This window comes from Lepisosteus oculatus, chromosome 23, assembly GCF_040954835.1.
Source record: "Lepisosteus oculatus isolate fLepOcu1 chromosome 23, fLepOcu1.hap2, whole genome shotgun sequence".
Lineage (NCBI taxonomy): Eukaryota > Metazoa > Chordata > Actinopteri > Semionotiformes > Lepisosteidae > Lepisosteus > Lepisosteus oculatus.
Window position 1 is genome coordinate 13847176 of NC_090718.1, and position 25363 is coordinate 13872538.

Genomic DNA, 25363 nt, shown 5'->3' on the forward strand with positions numbered 1-25363 from the left:
TCTTGGAGTGAAGGGTTTAAGGCTCGTGTTGTAAAGGTGCGGTATTGCTTCATCGCCATCGGGGTCATTGCCTGCTCTTAGTGCATTAGCACTGAGTCACCTGAAGCACTGCGTTTCCAGCAGGCTGGAAACCCCCCATGTGCACATGGTGAACTGTGGCCCCCTTTTCATCTCCAGGGAACACAAACAAGACATGTTAAAATGCATTTCGGTCACCAGTCGAATACCAATCCAAATATATTAATTAACCGTAGGACCGAGGAAAGACCGTGAAACAACAAAAACCTGGCATTTTCAGTGCTGGAACATCAGTGAAATCGGGGGATCCTTTCTGAGCGGCATTGCTCATTTCTTGGAAGGTCTCCGAGGAGGCACCGTGTGGAGGAGTTGTTTTCACAATAAGCGGCCCAGAATTGGCAGCAGAAGAATGGGAAGATGAGTTTATTTCAGTGCTACAGCGTTTGAAAGTGCTGAAGTGCCTGCAGGTCTCTTGACTACGCCGTTATTGTGGGCCTGTCTAATGAGCTGATGGGAGTGGATCTGCTGCATAGCGAGCCTTGTGCTGAAGCTCGTTACTGTAAGTTCGGGAGCTCGTTAAGCTCTTGCATTATCGTTAGGAGACTTGCCTCTTGCTTACTTCAGTGCTGTGTGGGAAGGCCTTGAGCTGTGTCACTTCCCCAGTGGCGTTTGTTGCACATCAAGCCTTTTCATTCATTAATTCCAGCACGTGTCTGAAACAGTTATTGAACTCTCCCTGGGCCCTCGTTGGCGAGGTGCTACTGTACACACTTGTCTGGAAGGCTTTTCCGCTGCCCTTTCTGGTAAATGATTCATCAGTCGGGAAAGCTCTGCTGAGCACGCGGAAAAGAATGGATCAGGCCGAATGGAGCCTCACGCTCTTGCTTTTTCTTTCCCTTTCCACACAGCGCACCGATGGGAAGTGTCTGTGTTACGTTAATAGCAGCCATAAGAGATGGAAAAGTATGTACAGTAGTTCACGAGAGTATCGGAACAGGGAATCCACATTTTACTGTCTCATCACCCTGACTAATACTGCGGCCCAAATCCCTTGCCTGTATTTCAGTATTATTTCCGTTGGGCTGGAATGAATCCATACATCCGTCCACCCAATAACAGACAAGAATGCCTGGTCTTCCAAAAACGAAAAGGCAAGGAAAGAGAAAAGAGTTGGAACATTCCTCTGATGGCTGCTGACCTTTCAACAGACCCAGGATTCTTCAGTTCAGTCCGTGAAATATTCCCTGCCTAGTTCCTTAAGCACCGTACGATTTTCTGTAAGAGACAGAGAAAAGAAGACAATCTTGTCTTAAGTGCACGTACAAAAGCATGAGTAATGCATTATATAGATGAAGCTATATATCTCTATGTATGTATGTAGAGAAGTGTTTAACTCCCTATGCTGTTTTCAGACCAGTGAAAAGCTGAAGTTCCCTTGACCCCATACTGTTAAGGCACAGCACAAATAACATTGCTGCTTTCTCTTCCAAAGGCTTTGTCCGTACCCACTGCAGGAGATTCATTCCAGAGCTATGAAGCTGCAGCAGAAGTCAGAATGGCAGCGCGATTTCTTCCCCTGTTCAGTGGCGTGATACTGCTTGATACTGAGATTTAGGAAATGGCTAATTTATGGCATGTCCACATTTGAGGTTAGTGCTTCTTCAGTTTGAAATCCTCTGATCACAAACCCTTGGCCTTCTGCTCCTGGGTAGCTAGTCCACCTCCTCAAATCCTTTGTAACAGCTGGGGATTTCTCCTTAATGCGTTAAGGTCTTGTAGGGTGATGCTCTTCAACCCCCAGTGAGGAGTGTTTCTCCTGCCATGCATGGGAAGTACAGTATACTGAAGTATGTGGTTAAATTTTGTTAAGTGTATGAAGTATAATGGCTGGGTGTTTTTCAAAGAAAATGTACCGGACTGTTACAACACTAAGTGTTCTTTTTCCCCAAGCATGCCAAAGCATGTGGCATTTGATAAAGAAATTCAAGACCATGGAAAATGCTGCAGATCCGAGTGAAAGTGACACCTAGGATTAGAGTAGGGGTCTAATCCAGGGGTCCGAGCCCACAGGCTGTGCATTGTGCTCAGTCAGCACCTACAGGGTTAAAAGGCTGGTAAATCCAGATTTATGAAGTGCTTAAAGACTGCCAGCTCTCCATGTCCTACTTAAGATGCTGACGCGTTGCTCGGCTGCAGGAATCCGGTCCGCGGGGAGTTCTGCCCACGTGACCCCAGTGCCTTGCAATGAGAGGGCAGGGGCGAGCGGCCGGGGCAGGCCCGCGCTCATAAAACCGCCATTGTCGCCGCGGCTGGGTGAACTTCCCAGGGTTCAGCCTGCAGCCCAGCCAGCTCGGCCCAGCTGAACACTGGGCTTCTTTTCTGCCGTGGCGCACAACCAAAAACGTCAAGACTGGGGACGTTTCTTGGGAGACATTTCAGCAGGACATTTCCACAGGGTGTTCCTGTGACTGGCCACGCGGAGCTGGGTCTGTAAAATGGTGTTGGGGAGGGGGTCTGCAGTTTTTCAGTACTCATCTTGCCTTCCCTTCCCAATCAGCATCCGTGTGGCTCCTGTGTTCATTCCCATCCAGTTGTTCATGTTTGGCAGTATTTGTCGCAGACAGGTTTGATTTCTTCTGTTTGTGTTTGTCGGGTGGCGTGTACGCTGCGACTTCTATGACCAGACTGCTTCAGAGGCCACAAGTGCGTGGAGGGGAGCGCGTCTTTACACAAAGGGTTGTGGGAGTAGGAAACAAGCTTGCCAGCCATGTTTTTGTAGTCAATACGGTGACTTTGTTCAAATAAAAGCTGGATGAGGTCCTGGGATCAATTAGCTTCTAGCAACCAAATAGACCATGTGGGCATTATTATCCCCCTCTTGGTTTCAGCCTTTTTTATATTCCACAGGGCAGAGTTTACCCATCCTGGTTCTGTAGGTCCACACGCCTGCTGTTGTTCCAGCCAAACTCTCAGATGCACAGTGGCCTCCTCCTCTTGTTTGTCACCTTTGTATGTGCCTGATTTATTTATAGTGAGTGATACTCCTGTCAGAAGGAAATGTGGTGCACCAGTGGCACACACCAGTGTTGGGATGAGCTTGAAATCACATGGACTGTTGTTATCGGCGAAAGCCTAGCTTGATTTTGACGTGCAAACTGGAAGAAGATCATTGACATAAAAAAAGTACAAACGCCTCATATTCCCCTTCACACAGGAAAGTGTGTGAAACAGTGGGCTGTAGGGGTTGAGTCAAACTAGATTTCCTCAAATTGTCTTTGTTTTTCATAATCCTCATACAAAAACTCAGTTCTGAGGATTGTCTGTGGTTGAGCAGCTTGGAGACGCTCAGTATATGAAAGGCGTGTGTGTGTTTTTGAGCAGCGGTGTGTTTTGGGGCGGAGAGGTGGCTCTGTGGCTCAGGATCTGCGCCTGTGGCTGGAAGGTTGCCGGCTCAAATCCCGCGGCCGGCAGAGGAATCCTACTCTGGGGCCCCTGAGCAAGGCCCTTCACCCCAACTGCTCCAGGGGCGCTGTACAATGGCTGACCCTGCGCTCTGACCCCCAGCTTCTTTCCCCGTCTGTATCTCTGTGTCTCATGGAGAAAAGCTGGGGTATGTGAAAAGATGAATTCCTAATGCAAGAAATTGTATAGGGCCGATAAAGTGATGTGATGTGGTTATGTGTTCTGCTGTCAGTGTCATGATCATCTGTTCTGGAGCTGTTACAGCAGGGCTAGCATCAGGCTTTTCTGGGATGACATGTACGCTCTTATTCATGAAGTTGAAACATGGCGACGTAATTTCCTCCAGGGTGAAATGTTAGCGGCGCAATTTAACATGAACACGCTTTTAATTCAATCTGTCGGAGACCTGCCGTGCCCGATGCCACATTCACATGGTTGACATGCAGCTGCTATGGAATTAATATCAATTTTCTGGCGTAGCAATCAATTGTTTTTTTTTAAAGCCCTTGAAGTTTTTTGCCAGTGATTCCGGAGAGGAGGCTTTGTAGATCTGTCTTTGATTCAGAGGTGACCTGAGGAGATGAAAGTGACCACTGGATCCTGAGCAGGAAACAACTGGAGCCTTGTTTAAATCCCCTGTGTGCCATGGAGTTACTATACAGTATATACAGGCGCTCCCTGTGTCCATACAGTGCATGAATTAGTCAGAAACAAATATGGTCTCACTGTTAAGCAGTCTTCTGTAGGCATCCTTGAAATCATCTTTATTAATGAGTTGCATGTCTTGATTGTCTATAATCAACGGTAACTGTAATTAATTTAGTTAATTGTCTTTTGAGCGTGCATACAGCTGTTAGACAAGAGGAGCGGTTTCCCTTTTTTTTTAACTGATTCTTCGGTAAAAAAACGACTGTCCAACCTGGAGCACTAAGATAGAGATCGGTCCTGTTGCTGTACGAATTGACGTGCCGCCCGCAAGGGTCTCAAAGAGCTTTTTATATCCAAGAGAGCGGTTCCCCCCCCTGAGGGATGGGCAGCAGTTTTCTAGCGTGGATGGGCCCAGTATATGGCACATCAGGTGGAGAAGTAAGAGACTTCCCCAGGCTGTGCAAGCTTGCGGTAGAATTTAACTAGCACACCAGGGTTGGCACCCTACTCTGCCAACAGTGCCAGGGCATCGTTAATGACTCAGGTTCTCAGTGTAACATCCCATACGAAGAACACCACAGCCTGTAGCACAGTGTCCCTGGTACCCATGCCTTTTTTTTAAAAAAAAAAGCCTTTTGAAGCTACATTTTGGTGCATAGTCTAACACACTCAAATTCAGTACTTATGCATTGCACAGAAAAACTAAAGCTACCTTCCAGCTTTGTATTATTGTAATACAGTTTTGTAGTATGAAATGTGGTGTTCCTTTTCAAATGATATGTTGCCTAGAAACATGAGTCAGTGTCTTTACAAAGCCCCACTGAGAATGTAGGTGTGAGGAATTCAGGGATGGAAAAGCAGAACAAGCAGGCGTGTATTCTCTGTCCCTCTAGGATTGCATGTCGCCCGACTTTGGCTACACACACACATTCTGCCCATTTGCCTTTATTCGTTTTTATAGCTCACAGATTGGTCTTTTTAAATAAAATATCGTTGTGGTCCTATATAAATAGCCAGGCAATGCACCTGCCTTTCAGTTTGCAGCACCTGAATCCTGTGCAGATTAGGAGTAATGAATTTTTGCACCATTTTAATACTTTAAATTTTAATAGCTGGACTGAATAGACCTGGATCCTCAGGTCAGGACTGTGTCATTTTCATCTGGATGCTGGGAGAATTAATTCATTGAGAAAATTAATGCAGATGTCAGCACACTGGTGGTGGTGGAGGGGAGTCCCCATTACCTGTAAAGCGCTTCTACTGGAGTGACCAGAAAAGCACTATATAAGTGTAAGCATTTAATTATTATTATTATTATTATTATTATTATTATTATTATTATTATTATTATTATTAAAGTGCAGGTAGGAAAGGTCTATACTTGCACAGCCAGAAAAAGTGCTATAGCTGCACATGGTTTGTACATCCCAAAGGAAAATATACAAGACACTGGCGAGGTGCTACTGTATTGTTATATACTCTAGGATGTAGCCTATTCTTTGAACTTTTGAAATCATATTGTGGGAATTTCACAGCAGACAACTCAGATAAGTCCTTCAAATATTCAAACTACAGTATCAAGAATACAGATGAAATCTGGGACTTAATATTGAGTTGATGATACTATTCCTCAGTTTACTATAAAAAAGGAAAACAGGATCACCACTCGATCATAATAAACGTTACCTCAAACTGAATACAGAATATTTTTTTTAAATCTTGCAAAGATAGAAAACACCTTGCAGGTTATCTCCCAGGTTCCTGTGCTGATCGGGGGATGCTGACGGTCACTGGCTCTCCCCCACAGAGAGGAAAGCACAAGGGTTCGAGCAGGCCTCCGGAGTAACACTGTCGTGTGCACACTGCTGAGAGACCAGCTTTGGGTCATATCAACTCAAGCGTTTAATATTCTGATTAAAAACTTATGAATATCTGTACCAAGATTGATTTTTTTTATGACTTAAACCTGAAAATAAAACAGCTAACGTTTATGTGACTATCTGAGGCTTAGCTGATATTTAGGGGCTGTTTTAAATGATCATATTGAAGTCCATCTTACAGAAAATTAAAATAGCATCATTGTGTGATTAAACCCAAATGCACTCTGTTCCTGACATGTATCTACCCAAGCTAATATTCCAAAAGTCAGAAGTCAGAGTGAAAGATGCAAACAGGAAAAGTCCTCCCGATTTCTCTGACCTCTGTGTCATGCTAGAGACTTTTCACAGAACTCATCTTTGTGTGAGTCGTACTCCCCGCCAGACAGCGAAGAGCTGCCAAGAACGCCGAGCCTCTGGTTTTAAAATGGTCACTTATTTATTCCCCGCTCCTCTCCGTTGCCTGTTTAGCGAGTGGCTGCTCGCGGATGGCCGTGCCCGTTGCAGGCCCTCCTTGCCCTTCCGTTTCGCCCTGTGCATGTGGCGGTGTTCCCAGCATGCCCTGCTGAGCGGATGGCGCGCCTGGCAGCCCGCTTCCTCCCCGGTGCTCAGCGCGCTTGGCGTGCTTCAGCTCCTGCTCCCCCCCGTTCGCTCCCCTCGGCAGAGCGCAGCGCTGCTTTTGAGGGCCCGAGACATCGCAAGGGCAAACGTCTGCTCGGCCCGAGAGGTTATTTCATCCCTTCGCTGGCCTCCCTCGTTTCAATGTGCAGGAGAGGTTTTCGCACAGATGTGAGGGGGGACTAGTACCACAGTTCCAGGCTACAAGGGCTGAAAAAAGCCCAAGCTTGGCGACCGTTTCAACAAAAATAATTCTGCCTCCTTTCAGAAATGCATACCAACAGGGGTTCCCCTCCAGGACATCCGTGTAATTGCCCCCCGAGAATCGCCGATTGGAGCCCACTGACTCCCAGAACGAGTCCTTGCTTAATCTACCTGAGTAAAACATGCCTGGAGCGAATCATCAGCACAATCTCTTGTCAGATTGGCCTCTAATTAAGTTCTGTTTTCCTAATATTCAGGGCTGTCATCATTCAATTCTGATGTCATGTACAAAGACCCTATTACAGGGGAAAGAGACTCTTCTGTGCTTTGCCTTGCTCTGTGTTCTCTCTGCGAAGAAGTCCGATGTGTAGCTGGCAGTCATTTCCACAAGCTGTTGTTTTTACTCCAGAGTGGGGAGCTCACGCTGGTGTGCTTTGGCAAATGGTTCCATATCGGTTGCATGTTGACATGAAGATGTTTTCTTTCCCGTGGCTTGTAGCCTGTGTGGAAGGTTTCCATAGAAACTGGAGACCAGTGCTGGTTGACAGTCATGTCTGGGGCAGGCCTGTCACCCTCTCCTCCCGTTGTCAGGGTGACGGTGTAAACAGCGGACGGGCAGGGTGCCTGCAGGCGTGTGGGAGTCCGAGGTCAGTGTTCCTCTCGGGTATCGCAGGCTGAAGACACTCAGGTGCACAGCTGCCATGACTGGGGACAAAAGGCCCCAGGAGCCCATGTGAAATAAAACCGATCCTTTGCCTCTGCATCTTTAACAGGCCGCAAGTTTAGAGGTCAAAGATAATTTGTGTTATTGGTTTTGAAATCCTTTTTTTTCTTTTAACTTAAAAAAAAAACAAGTAAGCGATGGAGCAGTTTACTAGTTAACTGTATGTTAACCTGTGAGGATACTATTTTTTTATGAGGATCCTTTTTTTCCACAGTTTCCTGGGCATTCATCATGTCTCATAAAGATGACTAAAGGGATTACTCTTGAACTAACCAACACAGATGCCTAAAGCAAGGAAATGAACTGTATTCTATTTCCTTTTTTTTATGTTTTAGGACTTCTACAGCAGTGGAGGATAAAGGCACAGACAGGCAACATGTTGTGAGACCGTGGCAGAGGATAGTCAGAAAGGGCTCCATCATTCCCCGTGACGACTTGCTTATAGTCACCCCAGCCTCCCCTCGGCTGCACAGCGGAGCAGTATCTCCCTGCTGTCAGCTGCCGCTCGCGAGGAATGGCTCCGGATGTTGCTCAGGACTCCCTAGGGAGTGTAGCCAGAGACTCGGTCCACCCGGTCACCTTGGTGGCCACGATGACGTTAAATTCCCTCAGGGGCGCCATGCCGGCAGGGGCTCGGGGCTCAGGGCAGCCCGATAAGAGGGTGTCTCCGCGCCCAGGGTCAGGGCCAGCAGGGCGGTTAGCGCGTTCCGGTGTTGCCCCAGGGTCTGACTGACGCAGCTTCGGCCCTGAGGGCGCCGTGTAGCCCGTCTGGGGCCCAGCTGGGCGGTTCATTCTCCCGGTCTCCTCGGGATGGAGCTGTGGATCCCCTGCCCTGCTCCGAGAGAGACCTGGGGGGGGCTGCGTCTGTGGGTCCGTCTGGCCCGGTCAGCGTGGTGCCCTCACAGAGCCCTCACTGAATGAATGAAGCTCAGAAGGGCTGGGCATACAGTCACACTGGCAGCCAGGCACTTGGACAATAGCACAGGTTTCCATAGCGATACGACAGAAAGAACTTCTTGTTCTGTTGCAGATGTTTTTTTTTCAGCTATGAATTTTGATGTTTTAAGTATTATAGCAAGGGCACCACTGGTATTGCATTAGCAAAGACATTCCTAAAGTTTCTATCCCGGCGAAGACGTGTTGGAGGAACGTCTCTTTTCTCTGTCCCCTTCTGGTGCTCCCAGGAATGTTAATTTCTGATCTTCAGACAGATGATGAGGATTCTAGTTAAGACAGTGCTTTTTTGCTTAGATACTTTTTTTTATTTCTGCTTTGTTACCTGGGATTAGCTGTGACTACATTTTACACAATTTTACTTTAAGAAAACATTATATCAACATATAGTAGCATTGTAAGTATGATGAGGACATTTATCCTCCAGAAAACCGGTAAGGCTGGACACTGTATGTGTTCAGACAGCAAACTGATTGGCTCTATGTAAATGACTAGTAGCAGCAGATGGGAAAATGACATCAAGAGTAATAAAAAAATTACCCATCATGGCTTCATGAGCAGTGAAGGACAGCTGATTCAATAAGGTGCACTCAATTAAATTTTTCTGGTGTAGTCAGACTGACCTGTACATCTGAGTGGCTATTTCCCGAATACGCTAGAATTAGCTAAATAATGTGCTTTGGGGGCTACTAAGTACAACATGATGGTTTTTTTTATCCGTTTCTTTCTTTGTAAAATGTCTAAAGTTTCTCAAGTGCTCCACGTAATTGTAATCCCAGATCGTTTCTTTAAGACTTTTAAATTCAAGTGCTACAAATTAATTAAAAGAGGCACTTGCATAAAGGGCCTGTTTCGGATCAATTTCTTCTCAAACAGTTATGGGTTGATTTAGAGGGCTTTGCAGAGCTGTTGAACCAGTACCGTGTGCTGTTTCTTAATTGACTCTGGAGAGAAACCTCATGTATTTCAAAGATTTGTTTTTTGAGTTATTTTTAACTACAGGTTGGAGTGGGGCTTCGTACTTTTAAACCAAGGGGACACACGGTGCAGGAATATCATCCTGGTTCCGCAGCCTGATTCCTAGTTTTTGGGAGTTTAAGAAGGCTGGATGTCAATTCAACCTGTGCAGCATTTTTTTAAAGGCATTGTTTAACAAAAGCCAAAACCTCTCCAGCGTACTGAGAAAGCATTTTAGAATGATTTGGTTTTCCGTCCTAATCGCTGCACAAGCTCAATCGGCTGCCTGGAGGCCTAAAGAGGAACTAACGCTGAGCAAACTGACCAGCTGAGCAAACTGGAGCCCAAGAGAAAGTGTTTTTATCTCCTTATGTGGCATATTGTACACATCTAAAAGGGCAGTGCTGACCACCCGGGCAAAGATCACGTGTGCCAGGGGGCATTCAGGGAACCCACATGGCGCAGCCCTGGCTGAGCGGTCAGCGCAGGGGGTGTGTGCTGGGGGCTGAAGAGGAAAGCTGACCCGAAAGGCAGTGATGTCAGCCCCTCCATTCATGAAAACCATGAATAATTGAAAAGCCGGCAGGCTCACTGCACCAAGCAGAAGCTATTATGCGAAGCAACAGCTCTCTCTCTCTTTCTCTCTCTCTCTCTCGCTTGGCGTGAGCGTGAGTGCGCGTGTGTGATGAGAGGGAGGGGGGGAGGGAGAGAGGTTCAGTTTAGCTGGAGAGGACGCGAGCGCGCGGCAGGGAATCAGGCGAGCGGAGCGTTCGGGGGGAGAGTGGCTGGAATAGGAAGTCATGAGAGGATCCGCAGGGGAAGGGTCCCCTGCCCTGCTCTGTGACAGCGCGGCGCACGGACACCTGTAGCGGATTGCGCTGGAGAGGGCTCCGTCCTCGCGGCCGCCTGCCGGGCATGGTCAGTGCGGCGTCCTCCCGCCTCGTCCTCACAGAGTCCTCGCTGAATGAATGAAGCTCAGAAGGGCTGTTCGTTTTGGTACAGTCCTTCATGGCTACCAGGTTAGTGTAAGTCTGCTTCCTGAGGCGTACTGTTGAATCTCTTTCCCCTCTTCGGTGTGTGCGTGTAGGCTCTCCTCCGTGCCGATTCTGTGGGTCCTTCCCTCGTGCGTTGTGCCTTATGATCGTCGTTTTATTGTTTCAGCATCGGAACATGTGCGTTGTACCGAGATGCGTGCCTGTTGCCTTGAAGCCAGGCTCTTGCTTCTGTTTGTAGCAGGTGTTGTCAGGGCAATATAAAATGCTCCTTCTTTATTAGGGGATCACACCGACAATCCCGAGCTTAATCTTCCCAGCGTAATTCCCCCAGCCCACCCCCTTTTAGGTGCTGAAAGGAAATCAGTATTGCTAATTTGCTTCCTTAGGAGCCGAGTCAAAGCGTTTTGCAGGGGCTTGGGGTTAATGGTTGAATTTAGAATGCGTCACAGAGAGGACACAGGGGCTGGCTGGTGGGGGAGAGACCGTGCGGCGTGCAGTGTGGTGAAAATCACCTACTGTATATGTGCCCTCCCACAGCACAGCCTCCACCTGGGAGAGATTACAGCAGGGAAAAGCCTCTTGCCCGCTGACCGAGACGCAGAGCGTGTGTGTGTCGGGTCAGTGAGCAAGTGCAGAGGCAGCGTTTGTCTTCGGGTTTCACCTCGTTTCTTTCCCCCAGTGTCGTTATGTGAGGTGCGTTTATTCTTCTGCAAAGGAATGAATGAATCACCAAGCCCAGCCTTTCTTTTTTTGCAAAGCATAACAGTTGTGATCCATGTTTCTTACGGTTCCTACAGTAGGAAGCTGTTTTCCCTGACTGTTCTAATCGACCACTGTACCTGACTAGTCAAGAAATATCTTTCTTTGCGACAGATCACACTAATAATGTCATATCACACCTTTCTTTCCTTTTTTTTTTACCGGTTTTAATTACTATATTTTTTTAAGAAAGGCTGTTATGGTTGTGCAAAGATCGTTCCATAGTGCCCTTGGTGTTTGTATTGCTATAACTGAGGATATTAAAATCGCAAGCCATTCTCTTTTTTATTAACAGAGGATGGGCCCTTTTCTAAATCAAATTTAGAAGCCAAGTTGATCTCCGCACTGCAGAATTGTTTTGCGAACCCCCAGCAGAGCAAGAGGAGACACCTGTTTGTGATGTCTGGGGGTTGAGGGATTATTCGAAACATTTTTTTTCTTGTAAAACAATGTAGAGAACATCTGACGGTGAAAAATAAGAACGGTGCTTTGTGAAGGAGAGAGTTCGTTTCCCAGAATCCTGATGTCACTGGGCTGTTGTCTGGAAGCCATGCGCCATGTGGAACAGATATAGCCTGCTGGAGGATCTGGTTAGACAAGGACATTGGTGGCCTTTTAATGAAAGGTAGCACAGAACCTAGTGAGACTGCCTAGTCAGACAGTTTTATTATACTGCCAGGAAAAGTGCTACTGCACCTTCACTTACAGTCATCCCTAGTGCTGGTGTAATGTGTCTCCTCTGAAGTCCTCAATGAGTCAGTTGTGACTGTGAAGGACCACGTGCTTATCCATTTTTCTTGAAAGCCTTTCAAAGGCTTGTGTGTATCCAAGTACCCAGCCGCATGGTCGAAACTGTAGCCCTGGCTAAACAACCAGACGAGATCCTTGGATCAATTAGTTAGGTCTGGACAGTCCAAATGGCCTCTTTACTTTTGTGACCTTTCTTATAAAGTCATGTTTAAAAGCCATTGCATTTTCAATAGGACAGTTTGTACTAAATCACACCTTCCTGCTGGACGTTTCAGTAATTTGTTTAATGAGACAGCCTGCAGCTTTTTCCTTTTTTTATTTCCTTTGATGCTGCCGGCATTCATTTAGTACATATAGTCGTCGGGCATTGCGGTGTAGTCTGGGACATTCAGTCAGTTAGTCAAAAATCAGATTGGTGAACATTCACCGAGGGCGAGTTACTGCTCTTTTGGTATTAAGGAAAGGGTTGCATCTATAGCAGTGAAGAATCATCCCCTGCGAGCAGGTAATGTAGTCATGGAGAAGCAGGTTTATCAGCAGGTATCCTTACCCTGTGGTTCTGTTACCGTTGACTCCAGAAGACTCATGCGCGGCTGTTGGAGGACAGTCTGGTCTCATCCGTGCCGCTGGTTCGGCTTTTTCCTCCCGCTTGTGTTTCAGGGAAAATGTCCTAGCGCCAGCAAAAAAAAAAACCATTTCAGAGCGTATACCGAAATCACCCAAGAGGAGCACCAAAGTAGACAGTCCTGTGCTTCCAAAGTTTTTGCACCTCATATGTCTTTCAGTGGCACTTCGAGTCCGTAGTGTACAACGCACGACCGGAGGTTGGGTCCGTCTTGCAGATTTTAAGAAAGGCCAGTCCTCCTCCCGTGACCTTGCATCATTCCTGGTGACAGCGGTAGAGAAGTGACCGAGGTTCAGGGCACAGATCCTTTCCAGGCAGGACAGCTCTGGTCTCCAGGCCGGGGGTCCTCATCCGTACGGCCAGAGACCCGTTCCTTGCATCAGGGTGCTGAAACACTTCTGCAGAACTTGCTTCCCTCATGCTGTACTCTACTCTACTCTACTCTGTTCCGTGTCGTGCGCGCAGCTTGTGCCACCCTGTGACGAAGGGGGAGACGGACACTGTCCAGCAGGGACGCTGGCCCATGTCCACCTCCCGTTGCCCAGATCTGTGCCTTCTCCCTGTTGGAACCCATGAGAGGCGCTCTGGTGGGACACATCTGACAAGGCACAATTTAAAAGTGGGTGGTCTTCTTTGCGAGGGAAAAATGATAAGTCAAGAACTCCAAAGACATAAGCTTAAAAGAATGACTGATTACGCTCTGTGTTGTTAAAAAAAATAATCTCAAAATCAGACTTTTACAGAATTACATCAAAACATTTCATGCAGATATTGTGTATAGTATTTGATAGAGTGCATGTTCGAGGATTTCCACCCTTGGGGTCCTAGGTCCTGGACTTCCACACAAAATGCAGTGCCCCCACTGTCCTGGTAAAAATCAGGAATTGTTCGTTGATTCTCAGTGAATTTCCCTGTAGCAAGTATTTGGTTTAGTAGTGATTCATGAAATAGCAATATACCAGTGATGGAAATTGTACAAAATATAAATGAACTGTTCATTACGAAAGCTGTGCTTTGGGTTTAATGACGATATCATCATGAGCTAGGAAATGGGAAATGCTCTGACAGCTTTGGTCCAGACACAGTAGTCTTTACTGCTCCCTGCTGTAGAATGTCTTTATCATTAGAAGCAGTGAGAAAGCTGCTATCATGGGCTTGGAATTGCTTTTCTTCTGCAAATATTTGCAATTTTAATTCTTCACAAAGCACGCTTTTTGAGTGTTGTTCTCCCTGTCTGACTGGGAACTCTGGCCCATAGGAAGCTGCAAGCTCAGGTGAAGTTAATGGCTTGTTCGTCTTTGACCCTTTAATCCTCCACTTTAATGGTGGAGACGCCATCTTATTATGGAAAAGCAGTTTTTTACAACATGTCGGTTAAATTGAACTCTTTTCTTTTCGTGGCTATTCTTTAACAGTGCCTTGACTTTGTCAATTTGTCTGCTGTGGAAGCAGTGTTTTCCTCTATTTGGATTTATATCTGGATTTCTCTGTAGTATCGTGTATTTTCTTGTTTTCACTTCAGGTCAGAGTAGGTTTCTCACTTAGGGAACTGTTTCCATGCTTGTGATCATGGAACATGCCATAAATCTTGCTTTGTCTGCTGTGCTGAAATGTGTATTCAGTGGTCATAGAGTGGCTGTCAGTGGAAGTGACAAATTTAAAATGTGTTTTATGTCTGTACATTGCTTTTGCAGAAAACAGAATTCTTTCAGCAGGTTGTAATAACGGCTCCATCCCAGCCAGAAAAAATACACACATTTACATGATAAATTTAATCTACAAAATATGAGAAAGCATTGTAATTAATGCTTTTGTGATTAAAATGGATCCAAGAGGGATATCGTGGATATAGCTATCGTTTAGGAGGATTTTGCTGGTCTAAAGAGATCTGCATGGAGTACTGACATACTGAAGACATGATGGATGGATTAATACCCTCATTCATTTATTTCCTTTTTTAAATTCTATAATGTTAGCATGCCCAAAGTGGTTGGGCAACCAGTTGACCTTGGACCCCTAGAGTTTTGTCTCTCCTTACTAAGGAGTTTTTGGTTCCTCCCCTCCGTTGTCTTCTGGTCTTCTGTTCTGTATTCACAACATGTATGGTTACTTGCATTGTTAAGCGCCTTGGGGGCAACCTTCTTGTGAAAGGCACTATATAAAAATGAATTGAATTGAATTAAAATCCCGGGCGGTCACTGAGAACCTTCACTCTGAATGCGGATGTGACTACATGACCTGCAGTTTCCTCCGACACACTTGAGGAACGGCGCCTAACCCTGTTGTACTGCCAGCTGAGTAGTGCTGTGTGCCTCTACAGAGCCTGGGTCAAGGTGTCTCTGGTGGCAGCCTCTCCCATTGAGTGCAACTGGAGAATCAACGCACTCGGACCATTAACAGGACTTGAAAACGTTGCCCTTGAAGGCAGAGTGGCCATTATTTCAGCCTCCGCTGAGAGCAGCAGTCTGGCCTCTCAGTCTGCCCTGAGGCTGAGCTTCCTAGCTCTGCCGTGGCCAGGGGGAGGGGCTTTGAAATAGCCAATGATAGCACTGCCCTCACACCACTTCTACTGTAGGCAGACATAGAAGGTTGTTTGCTGTTTTATTGAGGATGATTAAATGTGGTCTGTGCTTTGTGTTGATGGTTTGATTTAGATACTGTCTGGATTTGAACACTCGTTCATTTTCACGTACAATTCATTTACGGACTGATAGACATCATTCAGACAGCGTCCATTGTAACCAGGGATTCTGGTTAAGAAAGGAAAGGAGATGTTCAAACACCAAGGGTTTCTGGTTTTAACAGGGACCGTCTTTCTGAAGGACGTTTATGAAGCAGGTGGTAACCTGGCTAGGAGGGGTCATCCGCAACCTTTCCTTGCTCTGGAACTGGATAAATCTTAAACGGAGGGCATTCGGCTTTGCAAGTGGCAGTTCTACTGTTCTGCGGTGAGGATAGGTGGCAGCTGCACTGGTACTCGGTACTGGTACTGGTACTGCAAATAACTCGGCGAACTATTGTCATCGTTGTCTTGTCCGGGTATTGAATGCATTACTCCAAATTCCCGCTTTGCTCTTCATGCTCATGCTGAGCAGCCGTGGGCACGATTAGGATGCCCATCGGGATATCTTGCCCGCTGCAGCGGGCCTGAAAACACACGCCACCTGGCACGCGTTTCATTGCAGCGGCGTCGGGGGGGCTCTGTGACGCGTGCTGCCTCCTGTTTCTCGGAAACACGAACGCTCTGGGCGAGCTCACCCTCCTCCGGAAGAGTGCCTGCTGTCCTTGTCGACACTGTACGCCTGCGCGCGTCAGGGCCGGACGGGGTGGTTCTTTGGACAACCGTTCAGCAGGCTTCAAAGTCGCCTGTGTGTGGAGGAGGGGGGCAGGTGTAATTCTATAGTGGCATTGTTGCTCCCAGGTGAGCAATGGGATTGGTGACGTAATGTGTTGTATAATGCCATCTAAAGTAACAAGGCCTTACAGGCTGAGCCTCTAAAATCACTCCATTAAAGGAAGTACTTCCTTGTACATTGTACTACTGATTGCAAGAGCGCGTGATATTACGTATCAGTTCAGAAGCAAGCAAATGGAGTTTATCTTCTCCTGTACCTCGGTGTGCCTCTCTCTCTTGCTCTTTTCCCTTTGTTTTCCTTCTTGTTTGTTTTTCCAGATTGGTCTTCTGTCCGGCTGTGTGCTTTGCAGTAATGCTGTCTGATTGAAGCACCTGAAGGGAGTGGTGTTCCGGGGTGGTGTGGGGGGGCCCTCTCGGGGGGGGGGGGGGGGGGGGTGTAGGGCCGGCAGGAATGGGGCGCAGACAGGCTGGGTGGCGGGGCGCCGCGGGGGCCGGGTGAGGTGCGGTGCGCCAGCTGCTCGCTTGCTGACTCCTTCTGCTCGTCTGTTTGTTTTCTTCACAGATCAGCGGCAGCACATCAAATCCAAACACACTTCACATTTAATCACATAAAAGGGGATGACAGGGCACGTGCACGAGGAAAGGAGAGAAAGAGCGCAGATGGCTTTTTGGAAAAGCAAAAGGGGCCTTTTATTTTGTTTTCTCATTTAGGAAGAGGTTTCCAAACTCAGTTTATTACCTTTCCGTACAATACAGTACATGAGTATGTAATCGCTTGACGGGTTTGTTTTCTCAGCTTTCCCAGCTAGTTTTTTTTTGTTCTCTTCCTTGGCAGTGCAGTACTCATCCACTCATTTACCCTTAAAGAGCTCCCAGTCTTGGGAGGCCTCTCCCTTTGGAGGTTGACATTGGTCCGTGTGCTGGAGACCTCAGAAAGTTGCAGAGCAGCTCGGAATCCAGCTCGTTAGCCCGATGCATGCGAGCTGTGTGCAGGAATAATGAAAAGGACCTGACGTGCTGTGCGTGAGGAAAGGTCGGGTCCAGAGGAGAGAGAGGAGCCCAGCGCTGGGCCCGTGTCTCGCTCTCTCGTAGAGGACTGGAAGAGGACAGCTCGTCTTCAGAGAAAGCGGGAGGTTGGCCTCCAAGCATCTTATTTTAATACTCCTGTGGTTACATCTCAGCTATGGCACTAGAAACTACTGAAAACAACACTCTGAATCAGAGTGCTTAAAAATCGGAGAACACTGTCAGTTTGGGAAAGTTGGGAAAAACCGTTGTCAAACATGTTTGAGTAAAGATGTACTGTATAAAAGTGGAAGTCTATCCTTGAGCAGAACAATAGCCCCAAGATCCTTGATTACAACCTGTTCACTCCGGGACCACTGACTGTTTCCCAAACCAACCTGTTGTACAGCAATCTCCACTCTGACCATCTTGTCCTCTGTCACTATGGCAGCTCCCAAGGAGTTCACAGAGTACAGGGTCACTGGAACCAGGCCCAGAATGAGTCAGTGGGCTTTGTCTTGACGCACTGCTGGTCCTGAAGCTGCTGAAAACACTGCTACCACATCGCGCATTAAACTGGGCAAACAGGGACCTCTTAAAAAAATGAAATAGTTTTTTTCTGTGCTGTCAAAGAAGTATGGATTTTCCATTAACAATTTTTCAGAGAACAAGGAATGAAGGGAACAACCCGTTTTCAGAAATTTAAAGAGTGCTTTTAAGTACTTTATTAAATGTATGTTATAAACAACGGCCATTAATGTCGTCCTGTGCATACAGGCCTGAAAGCCATCTGTTACCATGGAAACCTCTTCCCCCAGTGTAGAGCTGACAGGCCCACTCTCACCAAGTGCAGTAGTGACAGGCGACTTTTCAGTCTCATACAGATTGGGGATGTTTTTAAAGGGTTCTTTCTTTTACAGTTTGTGCAAAGCCTTGGATGAAAAATCTGTCTTACTCGTTACCAGATTTTTGGATTTAGGCTTTGTTTTAATGTATGATTATAATATAATATTGGCTCAGTCAGATGAAAGCTTGATGTAACTTGATAACTTGAAGAAGTTGCAGAGTCTTGCTTTTTTGTGATACTTTTTTCTCTCACATTGATGTCTAAAACATGCTTCTGTAGCATGCCTTTGCAAAGATCATTAATTCAATCTAAACCAGCAATATACAGTAATTCTTCATTATTCAAGCTTAAATCTTTCCTAAAATATACTTCTAAGGTGAAAACATTCCTGGTTAATTATTCAAGCAACTTGCTTAAAGTCATTAGCCGATGCATAAACAATAGGTTGTTAAACAATAAAACTGTCCTAAACATTTATGGTACAGTACCATAGGCATTAGCAAATAAATAAAAAGTTCAAATGTAATATAAAAAATACAAATAAATTAACGAGAAGATGAGAAAAGAAGGATCTCTGCAGTTCTTTAGGGAGCCCAGCTCGTTAGAGTGAAAATCTGCTCGTTAAATGAACACAAAGAAATCACTACATCGCGTACAAACCTCGTACAGCAGTTGCTCATATAGGGAGGGATGACTGCGTGTGAAACAGAAGCTGTCAAAGTGTTCTGGCTGGCTGTGGGAGGTGTGGCAGCAACAGCAGCACTGCTGCCTCCCAGCTTTTGTCTCTTGGGTTTGATGTACCATCTGCATGGCGTTTTCATGTTCTCACTCTGTACACATGTGTTTTCTCTGGATCTTCTGTTTTCCTTCCACCACCAAAAGGCCTGCAGTTTGACGCTGTGCCTATTAGCTGACTGAATATAGCTTCAAATCTTTCATTCCCACTGGAATTACATTCTTAAACAATGCAAAGTAACTACCTTGTCTCTTGTTTCTTATCTCCTGTAACACTACTGTATTCTCTTCCGTTTTGGTGATATTTATTTGTCATTGTGTTGTGTTTGACTGTGCCGTAAAACAAATTTCCCCCAGGGGACAATAAAGCTTGAATTGAATTGAAAGACTGTATTGCAAAAACTCTTGTACATAAGAAATTCACTGTTAAACCTTTTAAGGATTTCATCTGTGATGGTGGGCATCAGAGTTCCTTTATTGTGCTCTGTTGTTTTCCATGTTCCTTGTTGCTAAGAAATGTGTTTACATATTTAATTTTGATTTGTTTTGGAGTTGTAATTTTTTCTAAGTTTAACCTATTTATAACATGGGAACTGGCTCCAACTCCGACATGATTATGAGCTCGAGAGAAGTAAATCAAGGCTAAACCGCTCTTAAACACCGTAGCTTTGTTCAAGAGGGGCAGAAAACGAATTTGCAGGTGCTCTGCGTGTTCTGTTTTCAATTTGTTTTGGCGGTTGAAAGTGAGTTTCGCCGCAGAACTCGAATGCTTGTGCCGGCGCGGTGAGGTTTGGGGTGTGCGAGGTGAGTTAACCCCTCTCCCCGTCTCTCCCCCCCTCCCCCTGTCTCCAGCACTGCCAGTAACTCGAACAGGAGCACGCCTGCCTGCTCGCCCATCCTGCGCAAACGCTCGCGGTCGCCGACCCCCCAGAACGTGGAGGGCGAGAACATGGTGGAGAAGGGCTCGGACCACTCCTCGGACAAGTCCCCTTCCACCCCCGAGCAGGGCGTCCAGCGCACCTACTCCGTGCAGTCGGCCCGCAGCAGCGGCAAGAACTCCAAGGTGAGACCCCGCCGGCCGCCGGCCGCTCGTACCCCTGCCCTCTCCGGGCCCCGAGCACGGCCTGCCTGGCGCCCTGACGTGAACAAGCACCCAGCAGCAGGCTCTGAATTCACCCTCTTCCCTCAGGGCGGCTGCCGGGATCTTGCACAGGGGGCAGCAGAGCCAATCGAGTAATCCTTCGGATGAGACGTGAAACCGAGGTCCTGACTCTCTGTGGTCATTAAAGCTCGAAAAGAGTAGGGGTGTAACCCCGGTGTCCTGGCCAAAATTTCCCATTGGCCCTTATCAATCATGGCCTCCTAATAATCCCCATCTATGAACTGGTTTCATCACTCTGCTCTCCTCCCCACTGATAGCTGGTGTGTGGTGAGCGTTCTGGCGCACTATGGCTGCCGTCGCATCATCCAGGTGGGGCTGCACATTGGTGGTGGTGGAGGGGAGTCCCCATTACCTGTAAAGTGCTTTGAGTGGAGTGTCCAGAAAAGCGCTATATAAGTGTAAGCAATTATTATTATTATTATTATTATTATTATTATTATTATTATTATTATTATTATAAGTGGGAAGAGAAATGCAGGAGGGTGTGAAGCAGGAGTGCTCCTAACCCTCTGCTCGTGCACAGGGTCTCCAAAGCTGCAGCTGCAGGACAGGGCTAGCAGCTCCTCACGCGCCAGGTCTGAGATTACAGGCATGTTAGGATTGTGGGTGCATCATACTCTTGACATGCATAATACAACAAAGGGAGCAATGACCCTGTCATCTCTGAGGTTCATTCATCTCCTACAGATGCAGTGCGGCTGGTTATATACATTCTGGCTGGAATAAAATCCTGGTGTCAAAACAGAGAATGTGTATGGAATTGAAGGGGAGGTTCTTTCCATGAAACCCCAGGAGAATCTTCCATGTGGGCTAGAGGGTCCACAAAGTGATAGAATTCACTTCACTGAAATGAGCTTTGAAAGTGTTTCATAATAAAATGTATGAATTTAGCCACTGAGTGTTTCTTTTGATAAGATGACAGTAAGCAAACCCGAGGCAGAGGTAAATGATACTCTAACAAGCTTCTCGGATTGAAAACCCGTCTTTTATGAACTATATTGCCCTTCTAGCTGCTTACCAAAGACTGCTTGGCAGAACAACACAACAGTAGACAATTTAACAACCGCTGGCCATGTGGTGGAGAGGAAACACAATCTCCCAGTGGGAAATTATAATATGTAAGTTAGCCTAGTGACCTATGTAACCAGCCACAATACACAATTGTGTTATCTGTTCATAATCCATTTGTTCACCAACTAGGATTTATTTCAGATGGCGTCATTTAAAACTCATAACATCCTTACATAAAGAGTTGTGGAAGTCTAGAGCAGGCTACCCAGCAATGTTGTCAAAGCCAGTAACCTGGCATTTTTCCAGAAACAGCTGGGCGTGATCCTTGATCGATTGGCTACTAAACACTAAACAAGCTGGGCTGAGTGACCTCCTTTCCGATCGTGAACATTATGTTCCTACAGTGCCGTGAAAAAGTATTTGATTTCCTCCCGATTTCCTCCGTTATTGCATATTTGTCACGCTGAATGTTTTCAGATCTTTAGACAAAATCTGATATTAGATAAAGGGAACCTGAGTGAACAAATAACACTTTTTTATTATTATTTCATTTATTTAATGAACAAAGTTATCCAACACCCATATCCCCTGTGTGAAAAAGTAATTGTAAGAACTGGTTGTGCCACCTTTAGCTGCAATGACTGCGACCAAGCGCTTCCTATAATTCAATATCAGTCTTTCACACTGCTGTGGAGGAATTTCAGCCCACTCTTCCGCACAGAACTGCTTGAATTCAGAAGCATGTGCAGGTTTTCCAGCATGAACTGCTCGTTTCAGGTCCTGCCACAGCATCTCTATTGGGTTTAGGTCGGGACTTTGACTGGGCCACTCCAAAACTTTAATTTTGCTTCTTTTCAGCCATTCTGATGTGGACTTGCTTTTGTGTTGTGGATCAATGTCTTGCTGCATGACCCAACTACACTTCAGCTTCAGCTCATGGACAGATGGCCGGACATTCTCCTTAAGAATTTTCTGATACAGAGCAGAATTCATGGTGCCTTCAATTATGGCAAGTCGTCCAGGTCCTGAGGCAGCAAAGCATCCCCACACCATCACACTACCGCCACCATGTTTGACTGTTGGTACTGTATGATGTTCTTACAATGGAGTGCTGTTTGCTTTACACCAGACATAATGGGACCCACGTCGTCCAAAACGTTCCACTTTCGACTCATCTGTCCATAGAACGTTCTCCCAAAAGGCTTGGGGATTATCCTGGTGCTTCTTGGCAAATGAGAGACGAGCATTTATGTTCTTCTTGGTTAGCAGTAGTTTCCGCCTTGCTGCTCTCCCATGAAGCCCATTTTTGCCCAGTCTCTTTCTGATGGTGGAGTCATGGACACTGCCCTTAGCTGAGGCCAGAGAAGTCTGCAGTTCTTCTGATGTTTTTTTAGGATCCTTTGTGACTTCCTGGATGATTTTACACTGCGCCCTTGGAGAAATTGTGGCAGGCCGGCCACTCCTGGGAAGACTCACTACTGTTCCAAGTGTTCTCCATTTGCAGATGATGGCTCTCACTGTGGTTTGGTGGAGTCCCAGAGCCTTAGAAATGGCTTTTTTTCTGATCTCCAGGAATTTCCTTTGATCGTGGCATAATGTGCTTGTTGAGTCTTTGTGCTGGCAACTTTATGGTAAGGGTCAGAATACAGTAAGTGAGGTTTAAATTGAGCAGGGCTGGCTGTAATCAAGATTGGCTGTGTTCTAATTATGCCTTTAATTGGGTTGATTTAACTGGGGGGCAATTACAGTTACACAGTGCCAGTTGGTGGATAACTTTGTTCATTAAATAAACGAAATACTGTAAGTGTGTTATTTGTTCACTCAGGTTCTCTTTATCTAATATTAGATTTTGGTTGAAGACCTGAAAACATTCAGTGTCAAAAATGTTCAATGGTAGAGGAAATCAAATCAGGAAGGGGTGTATGTGCCAAATTATTGGTTCTGTTTTATCTTTGTATCCTCTGTCATTCTAACACTAACGGTGCACCCTACCGATATCCAGGAAGTCCTCTTGTTTTAGCTACATCAGCAGACTGAAACAGGAGTGCATTTATCTTCCTATCATTGTTGTGCATTAGCAGTTAAAAGTTGTTTTTTTTCCTCTGTCAGTCTACCTCTCAATGAGTTCGGTCAGCAGAAAAGCAGGTGAGACAATAATGCATTCTCAGTGCCATCCCTAGAATTAAACACTACTGTCTTAGAGATTATTGTGGGGTCTCATAAACAGCACATATATTATGTACTGGAGGTTACAGTGTGAGTTTTACGGTTTTGTGTTAGGTGGTAAAATTTCCTAAACTGACACTTTATTAAAAGATGGCAGGAGACTAGGGTATGGCCTCTCGCAATACACGAACCTTCATCTTTGTCTGCTGCACATCTCTGGTATGTGCATTCTTTAATTGGTTTCATAGGGTGTCTTTAGTTATCTGCCTAGGTGTCTTTAAAATAAACGAAAACTTGTATGAGTTTCACTAGCTGTCTCATGAAGAGCCATTCTCTGATTCACATTAGATGTGGCTCACTCAGGCGATTTTCTGCTTTCCTCTCATCATCAGGCAGGCTTCCCGGGAAAAGTATCTGAAATGCATTATTAATTTACGGTTTAAATCTGAGGGGGGGTTATGCTGCACACCGTGCATTGTGACTTATCGAGTCGGACTTGGTTTGAAAGTGAAGCCTGTCCGTATGGGAACGGGGGCGTTCCCCGATGAGCGTGCGCTGGGGACGAGCGGCGGTGCGCTGACATCAGAGATCAGAGCGCCCCCCTTGGATCAGCGCGCCTCGGGTGTGAGTCTGGGCTCCCGGGCGCCGAGTGAGACCCGGTGTCTGGGCCTGTGGGGGTCGGCAGCACTGCGATAAGACAGCTCACAGCGGAGCTCAGCCATTCCTCGACATGGGAGAGGAGCTCTGCGGGGAGTCACAGGAGAGGAGAGCAGAGGCGTAATTAAAAGCCTGAAGGTTTCTCTCCTAATTGCTTATTCTGGCAGATGCAGCTCAGTTTCTCTTCCAGGACTTCCTGTTAGTGTAATAAGAACAGCCTGTACCTTGCTACTGGGAAATTTCAAAGAATGCAAGTGCGTCTTTTCCTTGTACAAACTCTGATTAGACTGCAGCCTGGAATTAAAGATTTAAAGCAAGTAAGAGACACAGTATTGCTGGATTTGCTGAGCCGTGACAATTACGGCAAGAGCTGCACGTATGCAGCTCAGAGCCCAACTGGGCAGCAATAAAGTGTGATACTGGTTTGCTCTACCTTTACACAGGCTGTATTTTTGGCCTCTCCTCAGAATTCATGCCACATGTGTGATGAATAATTTAAGCAAACAGGATGTTTTCCTCTGTTGTTGTAACGTTGATGGGTGTACTCCTTAATCATATTTCAAATCAAATACCAGTAGTGGGGTACTGGGGGTCATTTCCTAAGGGCTGTGTAATGCGTGAATTAGACTGTCTAACAAGTGTGTGTCATTCTGCAATATCTAAGCCTGTCACCAATGAAGTCTGATTTTAGAATGTGATTATTTCAAATGTCAGTCCCGGGGATAAGACCCCACTCCCATCTGTCAGGCTATTGTCGAATGCTTCTTGTGACACTGGCATGGTTCTTGATGTCTTGTATTGTCAATGCGTATCACTCTGCTCATTTGCGTTGTGCACCCTCACACGGAAACGCGTTATTGTAACCCTGACTCGGCTGTGTCCGTTTCTTTTTTTTCTTTTTTTTTAACCTGCTGTTTCAGTTGTGTGATCTGATTGTCTTTGTTCTCTTCCGTGCATGCTAGTCTCACAAGCGACTTTCCAAAGTAAGCCTCTCTCTTCTCTGTTGTAGACTTGGCCCTGTCAGTGCTGTGTCCCTGTCATGTATCTGTGATGTGCTGTCCCTGGAGCTACCACTTGCCCCGCTGTGTCTGACCCGTTCCCACCCCCCATTCAAAATCAAGCAGGCTTGATTTTGGATATATTGTATCAGCTTTGGTTTCTAGATGGGCTGTGCTTGTTTCTCTGGTTTCTTTTCTCTTCCCCCCCCTCACAAACCAGTTTCAATATGCAGTATTTCAAATACTGTCCATAAATTACTGTTGTTTTTGTTTGGTCTGAATTATGAATTGCCCTGTTTTTTTTTTATTTATTGAATGATAGGAGCGAAAGTCGTTTTATGCAATTGAAGTCACTTGGTTTTGACAATAATTCTAAATTAAAATCACCTGGCAGTTCAGTTTATGGCTTAAGACGTACAGTAGTTTAAACTCACTTTTTTATTTAATTTCAGTAGTAATTTTACAGAGACAGTCAGGGCAGAGGGTTGAATTGGGAGGAGGGAATAATCAATCCTGAGAGGAGGGTGGAATTATATTTCAGGTTTATATATAATTATATATAAAATCACTGCAACACTGACAGTAATGTGTGTTCTCCCGCTGAGAATTTAGAACTGATTATAATGCTGCTCAAAACCATTTTTTTTTATAATTTAAAAAGCAAAATCTACAATATGCATCAAATTGATTTGTAAAACCAGAAAGACTGGTTCAAATTCTCAGGCTAATTTTAGTTTCCCGCAGAATTAAAATTGAGTGTGCGAATTTATAAATGGATATCTAGGAAAACAAACAGGAGTTTTTTGGCTTAAAATTGCAGTTTTGATGACTGATGA

The 25363-nt window shown here is 45.9% G+C and overlaps 1 protein-coding gene across 15 annotated transcripts in view; it reads left to right on the forward strand.

Annotated features, from left to right (window-relative positions):
- gramd1ba (GRAM domain containing 1Ba) overlaps positions 1-25363 on the forward strand; it is a 188273-nt gene that overhangs the window by 126089 nt on the left and 36821 nt on the right. For 10 of the 15 annotated variants that reach the window (XM_069182761.1, XM_069182753.1, XM_069182754.1 and 7 more), the window contains 2 exons: positions 19386-19596; positions 24492-24512. In XM_069182761.1, the coding sequence (XP_069038862.1) occupies positions 19386-19596; positions 24492-24512 (232 nt within the window). Of the gene's footprint in view, positions 1-9596; positions 10482-19385; positions 19597-24491; positions 24513-25363 lie in introns of those variants that run through there. The other 5 variants (XM_069182756.1, XM_069182758.1, XM_069182759.1 and 2 more) reach the window with 2 other exon arrangements.